This window comes from Pongo abelii, chromosome 19 (genome assembly GCF_028885655.2).
Source record: "Pongo abelii isolate AG06213 chromosome 19, NHGRI_mPonAbe1-v2.0_pri, whole genome shotgun sequence".
NCBI lineage: Eukaryota > Metazoa > Chordata > Mammalia > Primates > Hominidae > Pongo > Pongo abelii.
The window spans coordinates 7,101,573-7,113,452 of NC_072004.2; the positions used below are offsets into that span (position 1 = coordinate 7,101,573).

Consider the following 11,880-nt stretch of genomic DNA (forward strand, 5'->3'; position numbering starts at 1 on the left):
CCCTCCTCTTCCCCTTTGACACTACTTCCGGTGGTGACGTCTATTCGTTTCACCGGGACTAAGTTTCTCCTGCGCGGTCTATGGGGGTAGATATAAGGAAAGCCAGAAGCACTCCAAACGAGGCTGCAGTATTGCGCACGCGCAGAAGGTGGCCGCGGGGCCGGGCCTGAGGCGAAGCAGGCCCCGCCTCAAGCTGCGTGGGCGGGGCGAGTGACGTCACTTGGCCCCAGGCTTAGGGCCCTCGCGGGGGGCTCGTGGGTCCTCCTCCCGCTCCCACAGACAACTGCCCCAACTGCTCTTCCCGCCCCGGTCACAGTGAAAATGTAGACGGGGTGGTTGTCCGTACGACTGTGCGCCAGGGCTCGGGGAGGGATGCCCTCCGCGTGAGCGCCCCCCTGGGAATATTGAACATAATCACCTCTCATTCCAGACTATGTTAGATCTTAATGGTGGGAGGTTGCCCGAGTGCCCCGCCCGTTTCACCCCGAGGGGGCGGGACACTGGGTCATGACGCCATCAGAGGGCGCCAGAGCAGGGACCGGACGCGAGTTGGAGATGTTGGACTCGCTGTTAGCCTTGGGCGGCCTGGTGCTGCTTCGGGGTGAGAGCCAGAGGCACGGGGTGGGGGGCGGTTCGGGCCTGACTGAGGGGACGGAAGTGGGCAGGAAGGGCCATGGGTCACAGGCTAGGTGTGGAGATCGCGACGGGTTCGCGAAGGCGGTAATCCCAGCGCTCTCACACTCTTTATCCGTCCCTCGCTTTGCAGATTCCGTGGAGTGGGAGGGGCGCAGTCTCTTGAAGGCGCTTGTCAAGAAATCTGCGCTGTGGTGAGTATCCCACAGTGTCTCCCCGGCCTATCCTGGATAGGGCGCCTGTGCCCATTCTTTGACAATCCCTTCTCATCTCTGCCTTAGTGGGGAGCAAGTGCATATCCTGGGCTGTGAAGTGAGCGAGGAAGAGTTTCGTGAAGGTTTTGACTCTGATATCAACAATCGGTAAGTACCAGTTAGAAGAGATTTGATTAAATTTGAGACCTATATTGCTAAGGAAATTTGTTTACAACAAGCGCAGAACCTGGTATGTAGTAGCAGTTCCTTAAATATTCATTGAAGAATTGGATATGGGTCTTTCAGGAGGCAAGAATTAGTAAGAGGAGTGATGAGTATTTGGGGAGTCCAAAGCAAAGATCATAGACGTTGAGAGAGAAATAGCCTGGAGATAGGGAGAACATGTGGGAAGGGTATTGCAGTAATCCGTTAATCCGGGTTCACTCTTTAAGGTGCATATGTACCGAGCACCAACTATAAACCAGGTGCTGTGCAAGATACTGGAGACGGCAGTGAGTGAGACAGACCTGTTCCTGGCCTAATGAATTTTAGGGAATAATGGTAGGAAGTGATAGAGGCCTGGTTTAAGGCAGTAGCAGTAGAGATGGAAAGTTTAGAATACATATAAAGAACTTTAGTGGGTAGAATTTCCAGGATTTATTGACTAATGTAGGGGAGAAAAAAGTATTGAGATAAGGAAGTCCCTAAACCCAGCTGCGTGCCTGATCAGGAGACATTAAGAACCATTAGTAGGATGCTTTCTACTTCCTAGTCCGGGCAACTCAGTGGATGATAATAGTAGTTTACCTCTTATCTGTTGAGCCTCTAATTTTGCATCAGCCATTGTTGTGATAGAGGTAGTGGTGTATGTTAAGATGCCATTCCATGGCTGGGCGCCGTGGCTCACGCCTGTAATCCCAGCACTTTGGGAGGCTGAGGCGGGTGGATCACCTAAGGTCGGGAGTTCGAGACCAGCCTGACCAACATGGAGAAATCCCATCTCTACTAAAAATACAAAAAAATTAGCTGGGCATGGTGGCACATGCCTGTAATTCCAGCTACTCAGGAGGCTGAGGCAGGAGAATCGCTTGAACCCAGGAGGCAGAGGTTGCAGTGAGCGGAGATCGCGCCATTGCACTCCAGCCTGGGCAACAAGAGTGAAACTCTGTCTCAAAAAAAAAAAAAAAAAAAAGGCATTCCACAAGAGAACCAGAAGATAGAAAAGAGATATCTGGGAAAAAAAAGTTCTGCTACCTATGCCAGTCTCCCTTTCCTGAGCTGTTTTTTCTGTAGTTGTTACTCCTTGACTTAATTCTTAACTTTCTTTAAGCTGTTCTACAGGCAGGACCAAGTCTCACGTCCTCTGCTTTCTCTTTTTTCATCCTGGGTGATAAACTTTAGGTGCCACACACAGGAAGTATTTGATAATGGTGATAACTAACATTTATCAGGCATATACTGTGTGTCAAGCACTGTGCTGAATGCTTAGAGGTTGGCATCTCATTTCACCAATGAAGCAACTGAGTCTTAGAGATAATGTATCAGTTAGCTGACCTTGGGCAAGTAGCAAAGCCAAGCTTGGAGGTCAGGCTGTCAGACACCAAAGTCTGTGCTCTCAAACACTGTATGCTATCTCTCAGTAATTATCTTTCACTAATGTTTAGGATATTCATGAAAATCGAGAAAACAGAGCCAAAAAGATCAGAGGATGAACTTTGTGATCCTCTGGGGGGAAGGGGCAATATTATATTGTGTCTTATTTTCCCTTTGCAGGCTGGTTTACCATGACTTCTTCAGAGACCCTCTCAACTGGTCAAAAACTGAGGAGGCTTTTCCTGGGGGGCCGCTGGGAGCCTTGAGAGCCATGTGCAAGAGGACAGATCCTGCTCCTGTCACCATTGCTCTCGATTCACTCAGCTGGCTGCTACTTCGCCTTCCCTGCACCACACTCTGCCAGGCCCTGCATGCTGTGAGCCATCAGGACTCTTGTCCTGGTGAGACCCCTCCTTCATTGTTTCCCCTCATACCTCTGCCTCTGCCAAGGAGTGTGCCCCTTTTCCTTTCTACCCTAGAAGAAACATCTGGGTTCTCCAGTCAGACCTTTTTTCATTTTTTTGACCTTTTTGTCTGTTTTTTTTTAACTTCTCCTTAATGCCATCTACCATTTGCTTTTTTTTCCTCCAAGATATTTTTTTACTCATTTGTTTCACTCATTCATTCATTTAACAAATCAATAGTAAATACATACAATGTGTCATGTACAAGTCTAGATAATGGCAAAATACAGACTGACTGTAGCGGGGTCCTTGCCTTCCAGGAGCTCGAAGTCCCATAAAAGATGGAGATAAGTAAACAGGCAGCTACGAGATGGTCTGATAAAGGCCATGATGATATAGGACATGCACAGGGTACCTTACAGAAGGGCACTCTCGGCCAGGCGCAGTGGCTCACACCTGTAATCCCAGCACTTTGGGAGGTCGAGGTGGGCGGATCACAAGGACAGGAGATCGAGACCATCCTGGCTAACATGGTGAAACCCCATCTCTACTAAAAATACAAAAAAAAATTAGCCAGGCTTGGTGGCGGGCACCTGTAGTCCCAGCTACTCGGGAGGCTGAGACAGGAGAATGGCGTGAACCCGGGAGGTGGAGCTTGCAGTGAGCCGAGATGGGGCCACTGCACTCCAGCCTGGGGGACAGAGCAAGACTCCATCTCAAAAAAAAAGGCACTCTCTTGAAGAGCAAGAGGTCAGCCAGGAAAATTTGGCCAGGCAGGGGCACTGGGACTAGCCTTGAAGTGCACTGTGGGTACTCGAATGGACTTAGGAGTCAGACGCCCAGCTATGTATTAAGGTGCTTGATCTCTCATTGCTTCACTTTCCCCTGTATACGGGGGAAGGTACAAGGGAAACATTAGGATGAACCACTATATTGCCATTTCTTAGATCAAAAGTTGTTAAATATTGGCTGGGCGCAATGGCTCACGCCTGTAATCCCAGCACTTGGGGAGGCCAAGGCGGGCGGATCACCTGAGGTCAGGAGTTGGAGACCAGCCTGGCCAACATGGTGAAACCCTGTCTCTACTAAAACTACAAAAAATTAGCTGAGTGTGGTGGTGCACGCCTGTAATCCCAGCTACTCAGGAGGCTGAGGCAAGAGAATCACTTGAACCCAGGAGGCAGAGGTTGCAGTGAGCTGAGATCACGCCACTGCACTGCAGCCTGGGTGACAGAGAAAGACTTCATTTCAAAAAAATAAAAAAATAAAAACAGTCCGGGCGCAGTGGCTCACGCCTGTAATCCCAGCACTTTGGGAGGCCAAGACAGGTAGATCACGAGGTCAGGAGTTCAAGACCAGCCTGGCCAAGATGTTGAAACTCCGTCTCTACTAAAGATACAAAAATTAGCCAGGCGTGGTGGCATGTGCCTGTAGTCCCAGCTACTCAGGAGACTGAGGCAGTATTATTGAACCCGTGGCAGGGGTTGCAGTGAGCCAAGATTGCGCCACTGCACTCCAGCCTGGGTGACAGAGCAAGACTCCGTCTCAAAAAAGAAAAGAAAAAAAATTGTTAAATGTCAGTGATTTCATATGGTTTGACCTAAAAACGCTGACCTTTGTAAGGATTCAAACATTGTGTTAAAGCGTTTAGCATAGTGCCTGACACTCTCTAAATGCTCCCAAAAAGGGAGGCAGAGAATTGAAGGCACTGACTGAGATCTTGGGAAGTTCCAGAAACTATAAGTACTTCCGTGTGTAAGAGATGAGGCTGGAAAGTAAGTGGACACCACCTGCTGGAAGCGTTCATTCCATCCTGAAGGCGGAGGCGCTGCTGAAGGATAGAAGTTAGAGCGGTGCCTTGATCAGCTTTACATTGGGATGATAGAGGAGATTAAGGTGTGGGCTGGAGGAGGCTCAGCACGGTAGTGAGATTGGCCAAGGGACGTCAGGATTTTGGCAGCACTGTGATGGAATTGTGAGGCTCTCTCCTCTCCTCTTCACTGTTTGCTCCCAGGCCACCAACCTGAATGCACCCTACTGTCCTGCATTTCTTGTCCTCCTCTAGGTGACAGCTCCCCGGTGGGGAAAGTGAGTGTGCTGGGCTTGCTACATGAAGAGCTTCATGGACCAGGCCCTGTGGGAGCTCTCAGCAGCCTTGCTCAGACTGAGGTGACCCTGGGCGGTACCATGGGCCATGCCTCGGCCCACATCCTGTGTCGGAGGCCCCGACAGCGCCCAACTGACCAGGTCAGAAGAACCAACAGGGAAGGACTGGAAGCGGCGGGCAGAGAAAGGGGTGGCACGATGGGAAGAACAATGAAAATGCTGATGTTTCAAGGAGACTTTAAAAACAAACTTTTTTTAGAGATGGGGTTTCACTGTGTTGGTCAGGGTGGTCTCAAACTCCTGGGCTCAAGTGATCCTTCCACCTCAGCCTCCCAAAGTGCTAGGATTACAGACTGAGCCACTGTGCCCAGCCCTCAGGGAGACCTTTTTTTAAAAAAAAAAGCTGATTTAGGTATTTCTCTGTTTTCTATCACTCACTTCATTTAATCCTCTCAGCTATGGTTAAGGTAGATTGTTTTATTATCACCATTTTTCAGGCTGGAAAGCCAGTCCAGGGAGGGTTTTTTTTTGTTTTTTTTTTTTTGGACAAGGTCTCACTGTTGCCCAGGCTGGAGTGCTGTGGTGCAATCATAACTCACGGCAGCTTTGACCTCCCATGCTCAAGTGATCCTCCTGCCTCAGCCTCTGGTGTAGCTGGAGGTGGGAACACAGGCATGTAGCACCACATCCAGCCAGCTTTTTAGTTTTTTATACAGGTGGGATCTCACCCTGTTGCCCAGGCTGGTCTTGAATAACTAGGCCCAAGCCATCCTCTGGCCTTGGTCTCCCAAAGTGCTGGGATTACAGGTGTGATCCACTGCACCCGGCCCAAGGAGATTTAAATTTAAGTCACTTACCAAGGTTATAAAGTGTAAGTGGGGCCCAGGCGAGGTGGCTCAGGCCCATAATCCCAGCACTTTGGGGGGCCAAGGTGGGCAGATTGTGTGAGGTCAGGAGTTCGAGACCAGCCTGGCTAACATGGTGAAATCTCATCTCTACTAAAAATACAAAAATTAGCCAGGCATCGTGGCGCACACCTGTAGTCCCAGCTACTCCGGAGGCTGAGGCAGGAGAATCGCTTGAACCCGGGAGGCAGAGGTTGCAGTGAACTGACATCATGCTGCTGCACTCCAGCCTGGGCAACAGAGTGAAACTCCATCTCAGAAAAAAAAAAAGTAAGTGGGGCTGGGCAAAGTGGCCCACGCCTGTCATCCCAGCACTTTGGGAAGCAGAGGTGGGCAGATCACCTGAGGTCAGGAGTTCAAGACCAACCTAGCCAACATGATGAAACCCCGTCTCTACTAAAAACACAAAAATTAGCTGGGCATAGTGGTGGGTGCCTGTAGTCCCAGCTATTCGGGAGGCTGAGGTGGGAGAATCACTTGAACCTGGGAGGCGGAGGTTGAGGTGAGCTGAGATCATGCCACTACACTCCAGCCTGGGCAACAGAGCGAGACTCCGTCTCAAAAAAAGATGGCTCTGCCTAAGGAATAGCCATCCTTTTATTCCTTTACTTCCTTAATCAACTTGCTTTCACTTTTGAAAATAAAATAGAGGCTGGGCGCAGTGGCTTACACCTGTAATCCCAGCATTTTGGGAGGCCAAAGTGGGCAGATCACCTGAGGTTAGTGGTTTGAGACCAGCCTGGACAACATAGCGAAACCCCATCCCTACTAAAAATACAACAGTTAGCTGGGCGTGGTAGCATGTGCCTGTAATCCCAGCTACTCGGGAGGCTGAGGCAGGAGAATCACTTGAACCTGGGAGGCGGAGGTTGCAGTGAGCCAAGATCACGCCACTGTACTCCAGCCTGGGCGACAAAGCTAGACCCTGTCTCAAAAAAAAAAAAACGTTGAGGGCAGGAGCTGAAAGCAGTCAGTTAAATAGGTGATTGGGGGCTGAGGATGTGAGGTCCTGGAGTCTGTCTAGTTTCTTCAGTAAGATGAAAAAAACTCTTTTCTTTTTTCTCTCCAGACTCAGTGGTTCTCCATCCTTCCGGACTTCAGCCTGGATCTCCAACAGGGGCCCTCTGTAGAGTCCCAGCCCTACTCTGATCCTCATATACCCCCGGTGAGAGAGAATAAAAGCTGCAGAGGTTGGGGGTGGGGTCAGGGATTCTAGGGATGGGGCAGAGTGGCAGCATCCTTTGTACCTACAGGTGGATCCCACAACTCATTTGACCTTTAACCTTCACCTGTCCAAGAAAGAGAGAGAAGCCAGAGATAGCCTGACCCTGCCCTTCCAGTTCAGCTCTGAAAAGTAAGGTTGGGACCTGGGTATGTGGATCCCTGAGTAGAGCCCAGCATCTGGGCCGTGGAGAGGTGGGGCAACAGGTTATTGATTAACCTGACTTTATAGGGGCTGAAGTCCACCTCCAGAGACAAGTCCAAGTTCTTGATCCACCCATTCCCCCTATAATGGCAGAGGGCCTTTATGTCTCTTTTCTCTCCCTTAGACCCTTGGGTCACAGCTCCAGTTGTCCCCAGAGCACCCTGGGCCTGGGCCTGGGCTGAGCCAGACCAGACCCTTGGGAGGTGGCCCTATCCCTAGGCAGTGGTGCTAGCAGGACAGAAGTCTATACGGGCGTGGCAAAGGCTGGTTAACAAAGGCTTAGTACATGCCTGCAGTTCTGTGCCCAGTATGTGGGTGGATGAAGCAAGACTACAAGATCCTTGCCCTCAAGCTGCTAGGAACTTAGTTTTATTAGGAGAGCAGTACAAGGGTATCTATCCCAGTACCAAATGGTGCTTCAGCTCTAACATGGAAGTCAGAGAAAGGGACTTGGACCAATAAGATGACATGGAGGCCTAACAGGTTGCCTGAATGAGAGTCACAGTCACCTGGAAGAAAGTATCCAGACCCAACCTGTTAGCTACCCTCACCAGCACCAAATCTTTCCTTCTCAGACAGCAGGCTCTCCTTCGGCCTAGGCCAGACCAGGCTACCAGCCACATCTTTTATGAGCCAGATGCTTATGATGACCTGGACCAAGAAGACCCAGATGACGACCTGGATATTTGACTGGCCAGATTTGATTAGATTGTAATTGGAGGGGGCGTGGGAAGACTTTGGGCCCTGAACCATCTTTCTGTTGTTTGTGTTAGCCTTACCCTGTCTCTGCCCCACCTTGGTTCCCCTTGTCTGTGGAACCCCGCCTTGTGAGCCAGGAAGCAGCGTCTCATTAGGACAGAAGGTAGGATGAAGACATGGGGTAATGTGAGAGAGTAGAACACCCCCATACCTAATAAAAATCTTTATTTTTTTATTAAAAAAGAAGTACTTTGGTAGCTATTTAAATAAGAGGGGGGTGGGAATGGATGTCGAGATACTAGCACCTGCATCTTTTAGTCAATTGTCAGTGGAGTCAGTGGGGTGCTAAGTGTTCTGAACTGAAGTAGGTGCACTAAGGTTCCAAGCTCCCTGCAAGGATCCGGACGGGAGGAAAGCAGAGGCCCTGAAGGGAAAAAAGCCTGCTTCCCAAAACTTATTTTTTATTACTGTACAAAAAGCACACTCTCCCTCTTTTTGTCTCTCCCATCAACAGCCCCACTCCAACCCAAGAAGACTATACATGGAGTGCAGGGACAGTGACCAGGAGGCCTTTGTCTGGCACCCTGCCCACAGGCTGAGCTCAGCCCCAGGCCCTTTCAGGCATCTAGACACTCCCATAGCCTGTCAGGCTGGGGCGAGGAGATCCCAGGTCACACATACTCCTTGGAAGAGTTGGACTTAGGGTAAGAGCGGGGTGCACGGTACCCAGCCTTGCTCTCATTCCCAGGACAGGAACAGGAGAGCAGTGCACCTCCCAGGATGACTAGGGCAGACCCTGCCCAGCCAATAAAGATGGCAGGGCCAAACTCATACCTGTGAAGAGAAGGGGGTGGTTAGAAACCCTGGCCTGCCTCTGCCCTCCTCCCTATTCCAGGACCCCAGACCTGTCCCCTTAGGAGGCAGGGTTCCCAGACTTACTTAATGTTGGTAGGGATCAAAGGGTTATAAAAGTCTGTGACAATCTGATGGCCATACCAGGAGCAAGCTACCAAGGCGGCAAGACCTGGAGAGAGAATGAGGGTTTCAGTATAGTGATGCCCCAAACGGGCGCCTTGCCCAGCCTTGCTCCTCCCAGACGGGAGAACCCGGGGGCTCACCTGCCACGATGAAAATTATGCCTCCACCCATGGCTATACGGGCCTTCTTCACTTTGTCGTCTCCTCCACAGCGCGTGCACTTCATGCCCATCGTGGCCACAAACATGGCCAGGAAGCCCAGCACCAGGGAGACCACCATTAGGGCTCGAGTGGCCTGCAAGGCCGCTGCGGGCGAGGGGAAAGGGCGCCGTCATTGCTGGAAATGCAGGCGGCTCCAGCCTTCGTGCCGCCGGCCGCGCCCACTAACCCCTGGACCTCGTCTGTCCGGCGCCGTGTTCTGCCGCGGGCCAGGGGCGCCCAGGTGTCCAAGGCCTGGGCCAAGCGGGCAGGTCCCCGCCCCTCCCGACAGCGCGGCCTTCCTGCTCCCGCCCCGCCCTCTCCGCTCAAGGATCCGCCCGGGGCGCCGGGGTTTCGGTGAAACTGCCCTGAATAGGGGGAAGGGTGAAAGGGGGCAGCGAAGAGAAGCCGAGACGGTGGCCCGAGCCCCGCGCGGCGCACATGCCAGCCGGCGTCCCTGCTCTGAGCCCGCTATCGAGGCCACCGGGTTTGTGGCTTCGGCTAATCGGCCGATAAGATTAGAGGCCGCAGGCGGCGGCCCACTCTGACCAGCCGCACCGCCCTTCGGCCCTCGGCGCGCCCCGCGCCCCGCGCCCGGCGCCCCAGGACCGTTTGTGTCTGAGAAAAGGGCGGGAGATGACGGAGGCCATGGCCTGCCCGGGGATGGGGGAGGGGACGGCCCCGGCCTAAGCACCGCTGCTCCGAGTCGGGGACGAGGCTGGGTTGGGGGCGGAAGAGGATCGTGGGCGACCGAGGTGAGCGCCCACGTGCAGCCGCCGGAACCCCGGCCCGCTCCTGCCCAGCCCCGCCGCCCCCAGCCGACCACTTCCTCGCCCTGCAGCTCCCTGGCAACCCAGGACCCCCAGCCGTGGGGCCTCGGCTCTCCCACGCGCACCACCCCGCCACCTCGGTCCAGGGCGCGTCCGCCCCGTCGGTCCTGCGGCCTTACCGGACAGGGCGAGCACCGAGTCGTACATTTTGCAGCTCATCATCCCCGTGCTCTGCGTGACGCAGTCCATCCACAGCCCCTTGTACATGGCCTGGGCCGTGATGATGTTGTCACCCGCATAGGAGCTCATCTGCCACTGCGGGATGGCGGTGCAGGCCACCAGACCCACCCAGCCCAACAGGGCCATGGAGAAGCCCAGCAACTGCAGGCCCGAGTTGGCCATTTCCGCCCTCAGAAAACACTGGGGGCGCCGGGCGGGAGACCCTACAGTAAAACAAACGACACTTGGGGGGCAGCCCCACAAAAGAAAACTTGAGGTGGAGTTTTCCGGTCACCCAAAGAGACAAAAAGGGTTTAGGCCAGGTGAATGCAAATCTTGTCACCAAACTACACACAAATCGACCCCTCCAGTGAAGCGATGGCCTCGCGGCAGAGGGAATAGGATACGCCGGGAGGGTGGTTCCAGACAAAAGCGGTCCCCGAAGGCCAGGCGGTTCTCTCCGGGCGCTCTCGGCGACCCTAGCCAAACAAAAGGTGGAGGGGACGTCTGGGCGCGGTTCTGGGCGCCGTCAAGTCCCAAAGTATCCTGGGCTGTAGGTCCGAGGCTGCGGTGCGCAGCAGAGGTGGCTCGGAGGTGAGCCAGCAGGTGCGGGCGGGCAGGTGGGGCGCACCTGAGTATATGTAGGGCGTCGGGGGCGCGGCCCGCGGGCCCCGGGAGCGCGGGAGGGGGAGGCGGGACCGGAGGGGCGGCCGAGGGTGACCTGACGTCACCGAAGGGACACTCACCTGAACCGGAAGTCGTGGCCCCCACCCCTCCTTGCCCAGGTGAGGAGGAAGAAACCTGAGCACCAGGGTCACGCCCCTTCGCTTGCCCGGTTTTGACCGCCGCTGGGGAGGAGGCGGTGGCTCCCCGGGAGTCCCAAGCTCCGAGTCAGCCCCTCCGGACTGGATTTCCCTCGAACACCGGGAAGCCCCTTCCTTTCTTCCCAACAGGTGCGCCTGGGACGCTGCGGGGCGCCCCTGACCAGCCTCGGCGCCGCCCTTTCCCCGCCGGGTTTTATCCAAAGTGCTCTCTCCCCGGCCCTGCTTTCGCCCCCACCCGCTGCTCTCCTTTTTTTTTCTGGCTCCTACCCTGGTCGATCCCACCTTCGGGGGCCCTGGCCCGATCCCTGAGAGTCGCCCCCTTCAGCACCCGCTTCACTGTCCCGGTTCTCTGGCTCTGCTACAGACACCCGGCTTAGCGTGGCTCCCCAACAGCCCCACCTTCCTCTGCCCCCATTCCAACCCAACATGACTTACAGCCTGAACCCTTTGCACTCAACCTCCCCACCTACCACTATCCCCTCCGGCATCAAGGCTCCTAACTGGAGGAAGAAACCACTGGGACCGAAAGCCGGCCGAGGGTGGGGAGCAGGGTGAGGGCTAGGTCAGAGTCTTGGCCACACCCATGGTTCCCCTCCCTTAGAGTCTTTTCAGACCTATCCTCCACCTTTCCCACCCCTCCCCCACACTCGCCCTTTTCTCTTTCTCTCCCGGGCCTGGGCTTGGACTGCCAATTGCTGTGCACGCTCTCAAGCCCTCACTGTTGCGTCCTCCCTATAATCTGGCTCTCTAAGGTGGTCGTCCATGGTCCCTCACCCTGCAGTCCTGCTGTCTCTCCCCAAAGCATTGCTCCCTCCTTCCTCCCGGCACCCCTTCCAGCCTTTTGCTCCTTCCTCCTTCATCTTTGGTCATCTCCCCTTCCTGCCTTTCCTGCTTTGGAGCTTCCTATTTCACTCCTTGTCTTTTTTTTGTTG

General features: G+C 54.0%; 2 protein-coding genes across 4 annotated transcripts; one reads left to right on the forward strand and one right to left on the reverse strand.

The window, feature by feature from the left end:
* Positions 1-9: 9 nt before the first annotated feature.
* On the forward strand, positions 10-8,206 carry ELP5 (elongator acetyltransferase complex subunit 5). Its single transcript, XM_024235220.3, has 8 exons — positions 10-601; positions 767-827; positions 915-995; positions 2,601-2,821; positions 4,890-5,071; positions 6,905-7,000; positions 7,089-7,189; positions 7,837-8,206. The coding sequence occupies exons 1-8, from the start codon at positions 508-510 to the stop codon at positions 7,949-7,951; spliced, it is 951 nt and encodes a 316-aa protein (XP_024090988.2). The 5' UTR covers positions 10-507; the 3' UTR covers positions 7,952-8,206.
* Positions 8,207-8,404: 198 nt separating this feature from the next.
* Positions 8,405-11,472, reverse strand: CLDN7 (claudin 7). Of its 3 annotated transcripts, none has more exons than XM_024235221.2 (5): positions 11,419-11,472; positions 10,085-10,603; positions 9,079-9,243; positions 8,900-8,984; positions 8,405-8,794 (listed from the first exon to the last, which is right to left on the reverse strand). In XM_024235221.2, the coding sequence occupies exons 2-5, from the start codon at positions 10,305-10,307 to the stop codon at positions 8,632-8,634; spliced, it is 636 nt and encodes a 211-aa protein (XP_024090989.1). In that variant the 5' UTR covers positions 10,308-10,603; positions 11,419-11,472; the 3' UTR covers positions 8,405-8,631. The 3 variants fall into 3 exon arrangements, with proteins under 3 accessions (XP_024090989.1, XP_054392090.1, XP_054392089.1); XM_054536115.2 differs by lacking the exon at positions 11,419-11,472 and adding an exon at positions 10,871-10,889; XM_054536114.1 differs by lacking the exon at positions 11,419-11,472 and adding an exon at positions 10,756-10,858.
* Positions 11,473-11,880: the final 408 nt, after the last annotated feature.

Excerpts from the sequence above, each read along its gene's own strand:
- ELP5 (XM_024235220.3), top strand. The coding sequence starts at position 508 with ATGACGCCATCAGAGGGCGCCAGAGCAGGGACCGGACGCGAGTTGGAG. Across the intron at positions 828-914 it reads GTCAAGAAATCTGCGCTGTG|TGGGGAGCAAGTGCATATCC; the intron begins GTGAGTATCCCA and ends TCTCTGCCTTAG. Across the intron at positions 996-2,600 it reads GACTCTGATATCAACAATCG|GCTGGTTTACCATGACTTCT; the intron begins GTAAGTACCAGT and ends TTCCCTTTGCAG.
- CLDN7 (XM_024235221.2), bottom strand. The coding sequence starts at position 10,307 with ATGGCCAACTCGGGCCTGCAGTTGCTGGGCTTCTCCATGGCCCTGTTG. Across the intron at positions 9,244-10,084 it reads CTCGGTGCTCGCCCTGTCCG|CGGCCTTGCAGGCCACTCGA; the intron begins GTAAGGCCGCAG and ends CCTCGCCCGCAG. Across the intron at positions 8,985-9,078 it reads CATAATTTTCATCGTGGCAG|GTCTTGCCGCCTTGGTAGCT; the intron begins GTGAGCCCCCGG and ends TTCTCTCTCCAG.